The sequence below is a fragment of the Apteryx rowi genome, unplaced genomic scaffold (genome assembly GCF_003343035.1).
Source record: "Apteryx rowi isolate R43461 unplaced genomic scaffold, aptRow1 scaffold_34, whole genome shotgun sequence".
NCBI classification, from domain to species: domain Eukaryota; kingdom Metazoa; phylum Chordata; class Aves; order Apterygiformes; family Apterygidae; genus Apteryx; species Apteryx rowi.
The window spans coordinates 1066513-1082410 of NW_020449863.1; the positions used below are offsets into that span (position 1 = coordinate 1066513).

Consider the following 15898-nt stretch of genomic DNA (forward strand, 5'->3'; position numbering starts at 1 on the left):
CAGGTGAACCAACCTGAATGCTTCATAATAAAACTAAGGTAGCAGGGCTGCCTCTTGAAGGCATGATACTCCCAGACTCAAAATAAAACTCACATTAAATATAGAAAACTTGAATGCCATTTTGGAAATATCAATCCAGATAAACCAGTACTATCAGTACTTTCTAATTTACTGAATTAATAGACAGTCAGATAAAGCCATTGTAATTTAAGGATTTATTTCTCCTACGTATGGCAGAGAAAATAGGACGGGAGGTTTATAACATTTCTTTTAAAGGGGGAGGATGAAAGGTAACCTCAGAGCAGCAGCTGTTAAGATTACAAAGGTTTAGCCTGAATTGTATGCTGGCTAAGGTCTAATTTATGGCAGTTATACTGCATAGAACTAATTTACCAGACGCTGGGAGTAGAAAAGAATGTTCTTTTCATCCTGTTTTTTTTTTTTTTTTTTTTTTCCGACTCTGGTCTACATTTTAACACTGCCAATACACTATCATGGAAAAATAGCACACAACTTTCTGAATCACATCTAAAACATACATTTTTATGAAATGAGAACATACAACATTTCAGCTGTGAAACTGAAATTTGTTTTATACCAATTTCATCCTACTGCTTCGAAGTTGTAACTGTCTCTTTGCATGCCAAAGCTCAAATATGGGTCACAACATGAGGAAGAAAAAAAGTTTTAAATATGAAAAATTAAAATGAAGTAATCAGAAAAAACAGAATTAAGCAGAAATTTGTTAGTATGTTTAGACTTCAGTTAAAAAAACCCTTTATACATATGCTTAGCTTTAACTGCAAGTGCTTGGTGGAACTGAAAGCACTATGTAAACAACTTTTTTTTTTTTTTTTTTTAAATATAAGTAGCATTCCTTATATATTCAGTTTTGTGACTCTGAAATGCAGGTTGCTTCAGTTATAAAGGATGCAGAGATGCTCAGAATGAAATCACATGTAAATTCCCAGAAAATTCTGCAGTTTATAATCAAAGTCAGAACCCAAAAATGTATCTGTGACATAATTCCATGGACTTCACCAAGAATAAATTCAGAATCTCAGGTGGTTCAAGACTATTGGGCACATACTTTCTTCTACTATATTGAAATATACCCTTTGATCTACTTTCATTAAACTACTCAGTAAAATTACTAAAAAGTGTCCTGAATTTCAAAATATTTCATGTTCCATCAACTGCATATTTCCTGCTTGTAGATAGTAACTCAAACACCCTGCAACAAAAATAACAAACTGTTTTAATTCACAGTTGCAACACATAAACATGATGAGATCTGTACCTTGTTAATCCTGACTTCCCCACTCCAACAGTTTAAGTTAAATGTCACATTTACATAACATTTACATAAAGATTCAGTTTTGTTTATACAAAACAAGCCTTCTTTTTGCAATATGCTTGATACTAATTCATTATGTACCAACAGATTGTTTTCTCTATTTAAAAAAAAATATTTAATTCTGAGAAGGCATTTGAGAGATTGCAGTTGCTCTGAAGCAATTTGGCATTATTCTTCATTATTGCCTGACTGAGATTTTATTTATAACCACCTTGGTTTTTTGGACATACTTATGCCTGTTACACGCAGCAAAAGAACATTCAAAGAGCCTCCCACTACAGTCCACAAGAGTTTAGCTGTAGACTCTTAATAGCAGCGAGACTGGGTCTTGCTGTTAGGACCTTTTTAGAAGCTTTCAAGCATTACCCAGTTCTGTTACGCCACTTGAGTGTTATCAGTGATTTCAATAGGAACTGAATTAGACCAGTGCTGAGTACTTCCAAAACTGCCAACGTCAGCATACATTGCAAAACTTTTCCACTATTTATGAAAACAGAGCTCTCAGAACTCTGCGGCATGGCTGGATGCAACTACAATATTTTATAAAAGAGCTACAGCTTACAGCTCCTCCATGCAGGGGTCTACGGATAAATGGATTTTAGAGCTTTAAAATGATTTCCATTGAAACCCTAAAGCCCTAYACTGAAAGTTAATGTAAACAAGAAAGAAGAATTCCTAAGCTAATGTCACTACTCCTTTATAGTAACATATACACTTTAACTTTAAAACTACATACAAGTTAGACAGAAAGCTATTCAATCACATCAGGGAATTACTACAGTTGCTTCCATTAGCCACAAGACTATATTGTTGATAGCTGAATGTGCTAACAAACCGAACTTATTTAGTCACAAAATTTCAAATAAAGCTCTTCCAGTGCTGTCTGCAGGGCTGTCTCCAATACATCATATTTGCATCACAAGATTTACAAAAGACTGTAAGAATCACTTTCTGTTCTTCTTACCTCTCTGGCTATGGAGGTAAAGTAATACTTCCCATGCACCTCAATTTTGTCACTATTGTTACTGTGGGGCTTCTTTGTCCAGAGGATGTTTTTGCAAAGTAACTTGGAAATATGGGTTAGTCTGATCTCCTCTAGAAGCTTGTTTTGCAGCTGGACACCCTTGACTGAAAATATTTTTTCTGCTATTTTCATTGTCTTTATCTGCACTTCTCCAGAACAATCCAAGTGGGTCAAGACTGGTGAACAGTTGCTACAGCCTCATGCTTTACTAGTCCTAGCTTAATTTAAAGTCCTAGCTTAATTTAAAGACTTGGAACTAGAGGCAGAAAGAACCCAGAAGAGAGAACGAGAGCGCAGTAGTAAGATGTCTGAGCAGTTGCATATATCCTACACACCCATATATATACACACTGTAAGGCCCAAATTTCACAGGCAACAGCAATCCCATCTGCATGTGACAAACATAAGATACTGGATCCTTCCCCAGGAAGTATAGCAGTAGATGCAAATGGAATGATGCAATATGCTACACTCATATTTGGCAGTTTATGCAGTGTTACATCAAGCAGAACCCTGTACATTAGGTTTGCGCTGCTTTGTGGCTAGGGTTATTAGACATAAATGTTTTTTCTTCATCCGAACACAGTGCTGCTTAATCGATACAGTATGTTTGTGCCAGTGCTGGTACAAGCAAGAAGAACAAACCTGGAACATAAAGTTGTTATGAGCATGTAGTGGGTAACACAAAAAAGTATTGCTTATTCAGTGGGTCTCATGTAGATGCATCGGCTACATACACTGTATCAAAGGCATCTGTTCCAACCAGTCATCCTGGACTCCCAGTCAAGGTGGTACAAAGAGATTGTGCAAAATTACTTAGAATTAATCTCATTTGGAACAGATTGGCCAAACCCGGACAAAAAAGAAATTGCCCTTAAGGCACAATGTTGTGATCCTAAGAGTACTATTCTGTTTGCTTTTCTCAGCTCAAAGTGTCTGAAGAAATGAGGGCAGTGCTGTGGCCGGTATTCATGGCATAAGATTGAGGCTATGTGATAACAGCATGGCCTGAAAAGACAGAAGTGAAGTCCTGAGGGTGCAAAGCCACTGGGGCAATCCTGGTGGACTGTGTAGGGCACAGGAAGACAAAGTTGATGTAATCTTGTCCATACCACTTACTGAAAAGGGTCGGTGAAGTGAACAATCCCCAGAACCACACTTGGATTTTGTTCTTGAGGAAACTAGTTTCCTCCAGAAGACAGTTTGGAATATATCGTCATTTACACAGTAAAAGGATGATTAGGTGACCAGGACACACTGAACTGAGAAGTGAAGTTTTTTGACAGAGCAGATATACCGAAAGAAATAAGAGAAAGGATGTATCCCTGTGGGACTTTACACCTAGTGACTTCAAAGACAGAAGCAGTTATCTAAATACTTCCATCAATCCTGTTGCAAGAAAGGTGGAATTTTTAATGTTGTGCTGTCTAGCCCAGCTAGAATGTCAGTAATATTTTATGGGCAGCCATGCTCAGAGCAGCAGAAAGGCTGTGCAGCATCAGCTCTGTTACTTAGCTCTCAAAGGAAGGTCATCTTTTAGGCTGTTTTCATATTGCACCCCACCAGGAAATCTGCATCTGCACTGGAGCACAGAATCACCACAGATCTTGCCTAGGAATGGAGTTAGAGAAAGGGTGTAATATAAAGTGGAAGAGACTGTTTGCATCAGATGTTGACTTCCAAGACCTGGGCGCACTAGAGAGAGAAGGGAAGTTTGGGTGTTCAATTTTTTCACAGATGTAGAAAACTCCGATAGCAAGAACTGCTGGGTTTTTTACTGCTCTCCTAAACAGCAGGAGCATGGATCACTTAAGCTTGGGATAGCTTGAATATTGTTGAGGGCTTCAGTGAGTGACTACACTTCCCATGGGGGTTACAGTTAGAGAGAGTCTTCTCAACATCTCAGTAAAGAATTCTGATGTCCTTTGGAAGGAAATGTCTGCATTTTAAAAGGAGTTTAACCTGACAAGAATTCATCTCAGTGGCACCTTTCTGAACAGAGACAGTAGAGTAACTAGAAAAAACTGATTTTTTAATTTACTGAACAAAGCACTTATCAGTCCAGCAGATCATTCAYTATCATTATTATTCTGTTAGTCTTTTGGGTAGCACAGAAATATGCAGGGTCATGGTATTCCACAGAGAACGAGAACAGGAGATGAACTAGCTGATGAACAGACTTTTCCCCATTATCTTCTGTTTCTTCAGCAGAGAGACAAATTTAGAAACTTAATGCTTCTTTCTCCATGTGACCATTCTGCCCTTACGTACAGGTGTCCTGGTTCTAAACAAAACCAATAGGAGTGGCAATACATTTATTGAATTTTGTCCCTAGAAGACAAACTATGCCTTGCTTCATCTAAGAAAACTAGAAAATGGGATGGTTTTGAAGTCTTTTATCTGGAGAACCTCTGCACCAGGAAAACAGCTAAACTTAAATAACCTGAAGCTCTAAATAAGCTAAAGTTATTATGATGTATGGGGTGAGCACTGAGTGTTGGTAACAGATGGACACCTTTGGATGATGTTGGGGGTTCGCGGTCCTGCAGCTCTTTGCAAAGTCACATCTGTACTGGAATGAATATGATCACACTTTTTCAAAGGCACAGGAGTGCTGAAAGGGTGAATATTTTTCAAAAAGATCATGCCTCCAGGGACTGTCATTCTTCTCCACTTCCCTGGTCAGCATTGCCCTAAAGGAAGCATTGTTTGGCATTAAGAGAATAAATATTCTCATCTGTTCAAGAATTTATTGCATCCAGGGCTTTGAAACGCTTGGATAAAATGGCTTCAGTGAGCAAACAGCACTAGGCAGCCCCTCTCTTGCTCTATCTTTCACAGTTAACTGTTACCTCAAATGCTACTTTTATGCATTTTGAACTCTGAAAATACACTCATCACTCTGTTCTGAGAATGCCTAAATTTAGAAAACATTTTTTCTGTAGTAACACAGAGAAAGTTATTATTATCTGTTTGTATAGTACTTGTTTGATTTGTATAGCTTTGCTTAATAATTTTGCTGATCCTAAAAGGAGAAGTAACAATCACTTTATTTTATGCCACAATGTGAAAACAGCAGGCACATGGTGACCTTCCAGGTACAGTAGTACATATTTAATGGGTAGTATGAGAATATAGTTTTCATCATGAAATCACTAATTTTTCTCCCATGAATTTCCAGGCTCCCTGTTTGATCAAAGAGTATGATGCAGCTAACAAATATTCAAGGCCCAGACCTTGAAACAATTATACTGAATAGCACTTGAATTTCACAAATAGCAGTTCCTTGATGCTAACATATTTCAGCATGCAAGTAATATGATTAGAAATCTAGTTGTACAATCCAGGTGAGTCCAAACCTGTAAACAATACCCAGTTAACTTTCTTTTTAATATAATATGCACTCTTCCATAATATCAAATACAAAAAAGATGGGACTTCTAAATCTTTCTGAGCTTCTTAAATCCATATCAGAAGTATAGTTCAAGCCACAGCTAGACCCATAGGAATGAATATATTTTATACATATTTTTTGCTAGGAATACAGAAGAATCTGTGTAGCTCTAATCCTGTGTCACACTGCGTGTCATGCTTCACTCAAGCAAGCCATCTATTGTGTATGCCATGGTAAGTACAGTTCTATTCCTCTCAATTAGCACTTTAATAAGTGATTTAGCACAGTGTGTCCTTTAAGCTGAGACTATTTTTTACCTTTTTTGGCCCCATATTTGAAAATGTCACAGTTTGCTTCCTGCTCCACTGTGGGATGGAATACTTACACTTAAAACAATGTAGTATCTCTTAAACATTTCAAATCTCACGATTCATAGATTTTTATCCCTGCTACAACTGTTTTTTTTAATTTGCATTTCATATCTAGAAGCCCAAACAGCAAAGGGGCCCTTTTGTAACAGGTTCTATATGAACGCACAAGAGAAAATATGCAAGTTCTCAGAGGCAGAGACTGTCTAAATGGACAAAACCAAGAAAGGTAAGAATTTTCTAAGGGTCACATGACAGATCAATGGCAGAGATGCAAACCAAGTCTTCTGCTCCCTAATCTATCCACTAAACAATGGTTTCTTTTCAGTTATGGAAAACCAAGCAAAACTCACACTGATATAGCAGAAAAACGATATTTGCTCCTTAACAGAACTGTTACAAAGAAAGTGTCTAGTGGTTCTCCAAGTTACTGATAGGGGTAGGTGACAGACTAAGAATGAGGTACTATTAAAGGTGTTGCTAAGGTTAGAACAACATGTTATTGCACAGGAGCCAGAGTTGGCTTTGAAATGATGAGATATTAGTCAAAAAAGAGAACATTCAGCTCATTCAAATTCAGTGGCCGTTTGCATGACTACTACAATCTCCACATGATATAAAATACTGCAGTATATAAGAATAATACTTAATTATATTCTTCATATGAAGTAACTGACTACATCTTCTCCTGTGACAGGTGCATAACCAGTGGATCAGATCTGGTACATCAACAGTTACTATGATTTTATTCTTGGTTAACAAGTTATTTGTATTTCCAGGAGATTTTGTTGTGCACAATATTCCCTTTACAGCAGGAGCRTATTTTTTAACAAATTCTTACATAATGAATGAAAATCCTTTATCTGCTAGTCTAACTATAAATGTGACTAATTTCGTAGAAATGACACTGTAATTTAAATACATTCATCAGTCTCAAAACTATATCTACATACCAAAATGGCTTATCTATTAACAATATTGACACAATGGCTTCAGTGAAGAGAGCTGTCTGTTAAATACAGTCATATTGCATGCAAAGAAACATGTAAAACAACCTTAAGGTTGCAAAGTCTACTGCTCAAAGGTTATGAAATGTCAGGATAAGGGTTGCCTATGCAAACCTTAATTCAGGCCCCATTTTCCCTGTAATAAAGAGTTTGTGTGATCTCACAGAATATTTTTGTGTTTCATTTAAACTACAAAAGCATGGTGATCAGTAAGAGACTATCCAATATTTCTTCCCCTCCAGGTATGCTCTTGACATAATACAAAAATACATTTCCTCAAAAATGGCTCAAACACTTCTGCTGAAATTTCCTGAGTCAGGTTTTCCCTGAATAACTCCTGAAGAGGTTCCTTAAGAGTTTATCATGGGGCAGATTTCTAGCTCAAACAGTTAAAGTTTCTCGAAGTAATATACAAATGGAAAAGGAAAGAGGATCTTGCCATAGAAAGTATCAAGCAATATTTAGCACACATGACATTACCATCTCTACTAGTACCAACAGAAATGTTTGTAATATTGAACTGCAATTTAAAATAATCATTAGCTTACCTGACCAGAAAGCGATGTAGCCCAACATCAAAACATCTGTAAGAAGAAAGGATTCAAATTTAATTATTAGAAAATACTGCCATGTTGGGTATTATATACTATTTCAAAATAATTAATAACATACGATAATTATGAAATTACTAGTATTCATAAAACAGAAGCAAGAAAAAGCATAATGTACAATTTCCTTTAATTTATACAATGTCATATGTGAAATTTAAGATGATATCATATGGAAGGATTTAGATTCACTTAAAGGAAACCTCAGAACTTCCTTATCTGAATGTTTCTTCAATAAAGCAACAAAATTCAGAGTAGTATAACTCACTGAAGATATGAGTTTATATATTCTGTTATTTGAACGAATTATTTTAACCATCCCCATGACCAGTGGGTCTGCACGTTTCCTGTCTTACACACGCAGGCAGATCCATTATATCAAACTACTCTTTCTTTCTCTTTACCTGCTCCATACTGCACTGAAATGCAAGGGATTCCTTTAATTCTTTGCATGATACAGAATAATCAAAAAGTGCCCATATGTCTCCCTTTTTCAGACACATAGAACATACTAAAAAGTGGATCTCGCAAGTGTTTTCCTCTCAGATCTGGTAAGAGAAATAACTGAGGACTTTTGACAGCAAGTACAAGTTAGATCACCCCAACAGACAAGAACTGTGCCTGAAAAGTTCCAGACTATAACATACATCGACACTTTAATGTCGATGGTTCTTTCCATTTTCTGTGTTTCCTCCCTAGCTCAGCCAGTTCAAGCGTCAAACTCATGAACTAGGTATTAGTAAATCCTTAACACTACAGGAAGACTAGGCATCTGCTGATTCCCCCAACCTATCCAATATCTAAGTGTGGGGACTTTCGGGGGAGGGGGGGGAAGGAGGTGTTTTAGAGACTACCAATATAATCCCAGATTAACTGTGTGCATAATGGCACAAGTGGAAAATGTAAATGTCTTATTTCCAGTGCTGAACTTACTCAGAACCAGACTTACACTCTGTACACAAACTGAAAACATTTTAACAAATACTAAGCTCTTGAGCAGCCTATTTCAAAAATACTAATCGGACATCTGAGTACATGATTTTATTTTAATAGTACCACTCACAGTGTCCTACTTCCTACATGAAACTGTTATTAATGGCATCCTGGTAACAGCAGATACATAATGAGCTGTAGAAATTCTAGAAGTTAATTGGAAAAGAATTTCCATTGATTCATCGGTGCGGAGCGGAAGGGAGCAAAATTCTGTTTCCATCATAAGGCAGCTTTAAAAAAAATTCTGCCAAGGACATGAACATGGCCATCATTAAATCTATATTTTTATATTCTTTTCCTAGCAGTATTCCCCATTTTATATTTCCATGTAACTATACTATGTGAACTACGTGCTGTTATCATTCTATATTCCTCCTGCTTGGGTACAGACTGTAATTCGGCTTCCACTCTTCAGTAAAACACTCAGTGTTATACAGGAAAAGTCTTCTGTTTCAGTTTTGTTCCCAGTACAGATTTATAGTTCTGAAAATCTTTGTATCTAGAATCAAATGCTTTAATGTATTTGTTCTGGGATGGGAGGAGGGGAAACTTGTATAGCTCCAGGGAACAGCGGTATGTTAAACAGCTATATTAGACTTTTAAGACAAGCTCATCTTTTCAAATAATACTGACTACCTGGCATGGCAATTACCAAGTCTACTATCATCTTTTTTTCTGTGACTGTATCTCATGAAGAGACATAACAACAACAGAGTTTCTTGTGAACAAGGATGCGGACCATAAAAATATCCCGGCTTTTGACACCAAATTGAAAGCCAAAGGACTTGGCCGAGAATGGGCATGGAGACTGCAGGGTCCTGCTCACCTGTGATGTTCAGAACAGTGCTGAAGAAGATTGTGGGGGATAAAGCCACATAGAGAGAAACAATTTATTAGAATAAATTAAAAAGGAGGAAAAAATATCAAAGCCACACTTCATATAAATCAGGGTAGAGGTGCAGATGCCACTATTCCTCAGTTTAATCTTGTACTGATATATTTCATTGGCTACATAAGATTCTGAATTCTCAACAGTGTAAAGGAGTAGGAAGTGAAAGAAATAACTTCACTATAATCAACAGAATTATGAGAACATAGAGTAACATCAGAGCACGGGCCTAGATCTTAATGACACTTCAAGATAATTGAGTAGTTTCAAAAACAAAACCAACAATGTCGAACAATCTCCAACTGTGAATGAGAGAACTAGTTGCATTACTTAAAGGTACAGATATTGGATCCATCCTTTTTTAAGCACCTAGAATAAGAATAGAGACATTCTACATGACACAAAGACTGAAAAACTGAGATTCCAGGAGGCTGATTCTGACAAAGCACTACCACAGACACTCTGAACTGTTCTGCTTATTGCGTATTTAAATACATTCTGCATTTGAGTCTACAAGAAAGTGAACTGAAAATACAATGAAAAAGCAAGGAAAACAGATCTGGTAGATGTAATTACTCTGTTCATTTTCAGATGGAAATAAGTTAAAAAGAGGAAAAGAGGGTCTGTGTAGTTTGAAGATTGGGGGAAAGATAGGTACTTTAATAAATCAAAAAAGAGAACTGGTAATTACACTGCATTTGTATTAATTTCACAATCATCCTTTCAACATCACAGGAATCTACCTATCAGGCATGACAGGGTGTTCCCCCACAACTAACTTGGATAGAATTAAACCTGCCACATTATGTAGAGACATGATTGCCTACATCCCATAAAATGGGCTCATATTTACTTGAAACTGCAACATAATTTATAATCAATATCATACAGTTTGTTCAACGCTGAGCTCCACTGCAAAACATTGCATTTATTTGGTAGCCCTTGCCATCTTAGAATACCTCAGTTACATAAGTAGTAATTTCACGAACACTTTTTGAAATCCTATAAACATACAAATGATTTTCTGAGAGAAGAGTTTCAATTAAAACCTGTTCAGATGTCAGCAATGCAATATATTTTTCTGATTTTTGGAGACATAGTGGGTAAAATCTAGTTCATGAAAATAACAGTCTTTTTTCAATGGGGGAAAATCTTGACTAGTCATTGGCACAATAAAGGGGAGATACATTTCATTTCATAGTCATGCCATTCATTGCAGACAATTTGATAGCTATTTTCCTTATAAAAATCTCTAATTCTTCATCTGAAGGGTGGAAGTTCTGAACCACAGTTTTGTTCTGTAGGCAGCTTCAATTTGTTTGTTAAGCCTAACAGTTCTAGCTACTGATATATTTCAACAGAATAGTATACATATAATCCTTAATAATCTAATCCATCTTCTCCCAGCATACTAACTAGAATTCAGGGTGACCAACAGTAAAACCAACAAGGCCCTTTTCCAAAATATAATCTCTGAAATCTCTGTCTGCAAGCATACATCTCTATCCTCAAGGTACATTTTAAAAATGATTCACAGAATTGCAGTTTCTGATTTGAAAGCTAAAGGCATAATGCAACAAGCTGCCTTCAAATCTGCATTCAGCACAAAGCTTAGGAAAAAAGTCCCATTATATAGACAAGATAGGAAAAGGCAGAAATGTGTTGGTATGAACCTCAGTCAGTGGCAATAGCACATTCACTGAAAATACAATGCTGATGATTCCCAGGGAAAAAGTACCAAGACCCTCTTTTTGTTCCGGGAATGCAAAAGACATATATACATATCTGAAAGTCAAATGAGCAAAACAGGGATGAGTTTGTTTATGGTCATGCTTTCCACAAAGCTCTGCCTTCCTTTACCTGAAGTCTAAACTCAGGGTAACAGTGGAGTATCTTAGTATACTACTCGGAATTCAGTGAAATTATGTTGGCCTACATTAGTTGAGGATCTGACCCTATGTCTACCTAAATTAAAATTAATACTTATTAGCTGTGTTAGGGACCACGCATAGAGATTCCATGGTGCTGGCCAGAGGACCCCATCTCACTACAAGGCTTGATTCTGAGAGCTGATTCCCAAAGATTTACAGCATTGGGTAACACTCAAAGACAAAGAAATGTAAGTACCAGGCACATGTCAGGATCATATGAATCAATCTAAAGCTAAATTCATTATTGATACCATTTATTTACTAGTCTAATTGCAGCATCTGAGTTGCCAAACCCAGATTTTATTTTGTATATATATTTTTTAAACATGCACTGAAGAGAAACTTGCTTTTCGTCAGTCTCTCCCTAGGACTGAAGGGTGTATGCTATTCCTGGAAACAAACCACAACAAGGCATGCATCACGAAGCATAATCTGGGAAGCGCTTGGCTAACCACGCACTTCAGCAAAGAAGCCTGTTTAAGCAGATGGAACATCATCATTATGTAAAGCTTCATGCATAGACTGAAGACAGGACACTTAAAAATAAATAAAGAAGTGGGAGCTAATTATCATCTGACTTAGTCCAAGACAAAACGAAGAGTTACTGCCCTGAAATCAGTAGATGCAGGACAAAATCAAATCCACATTCTCTAAATAGCAGGAAATATTCACTTTCACTACAAATGAGACACCTAACCACGTCACTTATGTGCAGTCTGGGGGCCTGGAGTACCTCGTGATCTCTCTTGTTGCTAATGCCTCTGTACCTCCACACGTAATGAGAAAATGGGCAGATATCCTTATTCTAACATGTGAAAAATCTAATTTGCTGCACATTTGTGGTAGCATAAATGAAAGACACTGTTTCTCAAGAAATTCAGTCTTAAAACTAGCTCTTACTCAAATCCATTCAAATCTTACTCTCTCTGTTACCAGATACAATGTACTATGTGAGGGAAATACAGTGGTAACCTTTAGAAAACACCACTTCTTCTGCGTTAGGACTATAACAGGTAAGATACCAAGACTGGCATATATCCAAAACTCTTACTGAACTCAAAATAACYGCAGATGTTAGCCATATACATGGAAAATAAAGATACTTATGATGGGGAAAGGACATTAGGAGAGCTATGTTAATGGCTAGGATCAGGTATATTCTGCACATTTTTGAACAGATGAAAAATCCTTCATTCTCACAATAGCAGTACTTCATAATTCTGGAGATCCTGAACTAGAATCACCCATGCTCTCAAAAATGCCAGCATTTTTATTTAAGATTATTTTTAAGATTATTTTTGAAGAATTATTTAAGATTTGAGATCACTTGTTTGTCTGTGCCAGCTCTATCAGGGACTTATAAATCATTTCTGCTGCAGCTAATGCATGATTTGACAACAGATTGCGCAGCATACAGACAAGAGAGTGGCATCATTCTAACTTTGTGCCCTGCTTCCAGAACAAAGGATCTGGGTGGATAGTTCACCACTTATTATGGTTTCAATACTCTCTCTTCTGGTCACTCATTGTCTCTTAAAAGCAATGCTACAGTTGTTGCAGTGTTTCATCCATGGATCTCAGATCCTTCCTGCTACAAATGTGGCTAAACCTCATGTTAGAAAGTCTAACTTAACCACTTATTCTCAGAGGTACCTGTTCTATTTACTGGAGAACAGCATTTGCAAAACCAGCACTTCCATTAACAGTCTTTGCAAATAACTCTGGCATTTTGCCAGTGAGTTGCTAAGAGCTTCTATACACCAGAACACTTCGCACTGGAGACTGAAGAGTTATTGAATGATAGCTGCTCTCACTGACAATGCTCTTAAGTTGCTTCACTGTCTCTCTTTCTCAAGGAATGCCTTACAGCAGTAACACCCAAAAGACTATAAGAGAGAGATGATTTCCTTGATAGATGCCCCATCATTTAGCAGTTCTAAACTACTTTCCCTGCTTCTTCTATATCTGCTAAACTTTCTTCCAGTGTTGCCTGTGGCAACCTCCCTAACTGGCAATCCCCAAATCACAGARTGGTTGGGGTTGGAAGGCACCTCTGGAGATCATCTAGTCCAACCTTCCTGCTCAAGCAGGGAATAATGAAGGCTTCCAAGTCATGAATAAATACAGATGTGCCACATAATTCTGAAACATGTTTTAGAGTCTTGTCTGAATAATAAGATGACTATAAGGAAAGTGAATATAAAACCTGGGTATGGAGTTTGTTAAGGTCTATTGTTTAATGTCTTGATTAATGAACTATAAAACATTGCTAAAGCAACCACCAGAGGGGTTATGCTGACTAGGTGGAATAAACTCTTCCAAGTAATGAGTAGTATCAACTGCTTCATCATCATCATTAAATAAAGACCTGGGAAACCCATCCATATTTTTAAAAGACACTATTGCCTGCCTATCGCTTGCATAGATTCAGACTTGTTTGCTGCAAGTTTACTTGAAACCTACACCTCCATAGCAAAATTTGCCTGTTCAGTGACAAACACCACACTTATTTCTAAATAATACAACTGCCACCATGGCTGGATGCCCTACTCTGAAAGCAGATGCCCAACTTAGAACAATGAAAATTAAATTGTCCTAGAAAATACATTATGGTTGAATTACAGTCACATTACGGTGAATTCTGCCTGCATATGTATTTTAGGATTTCGTCCACTGACACAGTTATGGAATCAGGAACAAATATGCATACGCAGCTTTTTAGGCACCCCTTCAAGATAAACAACAAACCCTATCTTTTCCTACTCAGAAACAAAACATCTCAATCCTTACCATCCAACATACAATGAAACAAAGCCTGGCTCAGCCAGGTGAGAAATTACGTGATAAAGTGAATTCAATGTTCTTTTAAATGTCAAGATCTAAGAGCAAGCTTGAGCCTAGTTCTCAAGCTTCAAAGGACTGTCTTTTGTTTGAGAGTGTTAATTTTAAGCTTAAATCAGTACAGCAAACTGGTGGTAGCAGCTTTCTTTCTTCTTTTGTCTCAATGTAATAAATGTAACTAAAGGGGTGAAAAAAAAAGATATTTGAAAGAAAAAATATGAAGACTGTCAAATGCTTTTATATCATGTGTTTGACAAGCAATTTTTGTTGTAGTAATAATAAAATGGATTTGTATATAAATAAAGACATCGTTAGCATATTCTCTGACACTTGCTTAAGCACATACTGGAATTTTAACACTTCATTTTTGGATAAAACACTTCAAATTCTTGTTCTTTTTCTTAAGGGAATGATTCAGCAACATTGAGTTGCCTTTTGGTTTCCCACATTATTAGAAGAACCAAAACCGTCGCTGTGTTCAGTACATTCTGGATGCCTCCATCCAGAGCTCCTACTCAGTGCTCTATGCTTCTTTGACACCAACACAGGAGATACTTAAGCACATGCCTTACTTCACAAAACAGTACTAATAAATACTGGTAAATAGTCCTGATGACTTCAAGATTGAACAGAGTAAACTCTAAACTTTCTACTTGCAGCAAAGTATTTCCTGCATGGAGTTGCCAGGAGAAGACAGGGCTTCCATACCCATGAAAATGGTGGGAAAGGTGGGAAATGTTGACCCACCTCAAATCAGTAGCAAAACCCTCACTGATTTCAGCAGGAGCATCATTGCCCAGTCTGACTCTGGGCATCCTGTACACTGCAGCATGGAACTCAGAAGTTTGGCATACATTTTGTTACAGACACATTCACCTCTGAGTAGAAAATATCAATATAGCAGTCCCAAAGTCTCACCTCTGGAATTTCAGCTATTAGCTGAGAGCTCAGGTTGGAGACCTGCATAGCAAAAACAATCTACAATAAAATGGCCACAATTAGGAAGTTCCTTTGTGGACTGCATAAAAAGACTTCATAAGCTGCAAGTGGCCTCCAGCCTACAAATTAGATTAATTTGTTTTGTTTTGTTTCATTTAAGCAAAAACACTCAACTGATCAGCTGTATCATACCAGAAAGCCTGAGGAAGACTTTAATGATTTTAGATAGAGATTTTTTAGCAACCTCCAGGCCAGAGAGACAAGTACAACTTTGAACAGGCATCAGTCATTGCTAGTGCAAGATTATACAGACGTCTGGCAACATAGAAGACTCAAGCCTACAAGTTAGTTTTGATTTCACGTGTGCCTCATATTGGATCTTGGTGATAAAGTTCAGCAGATACCTTCTTAAAAAGAACAAATCTCAATTGTATTTTGTTAATCTCTCTTAGAACCATTTAGAAGAAATATTACTTTAATTTTGTAACTTCCCTGGTTCTTCAAAAAGCTCTGGTATCTCATGGAGAGTGGATGAAACCTAATGCCC

At 37.0% G+C, this 15898-nt stretch overlaps 1 protein-coding gene across 2 annotated transcripts in view; it reads right to left on the bottom strand.

The window, feature by feature from the left end:
• The window catches only part of HHAT (hedgehog acyltransferase), a 116955-nt gene that overhangs the window by 47936 nt on the left and 53121 nt on the right, over nt 1–15898 (bottom strand). For both annotated transcript variants that reach the window (XM_026072404.1, XM_026072405.1), the window contains one exon: nt 7699–7734. In XM_026072404.1, coding sequence (XP_025928189.1) covers nt 7699–7734 — 36 coding nt within the window. The remainder of the gene's footprint in view (nt 1–7698; nt 7735–15898) is intronic.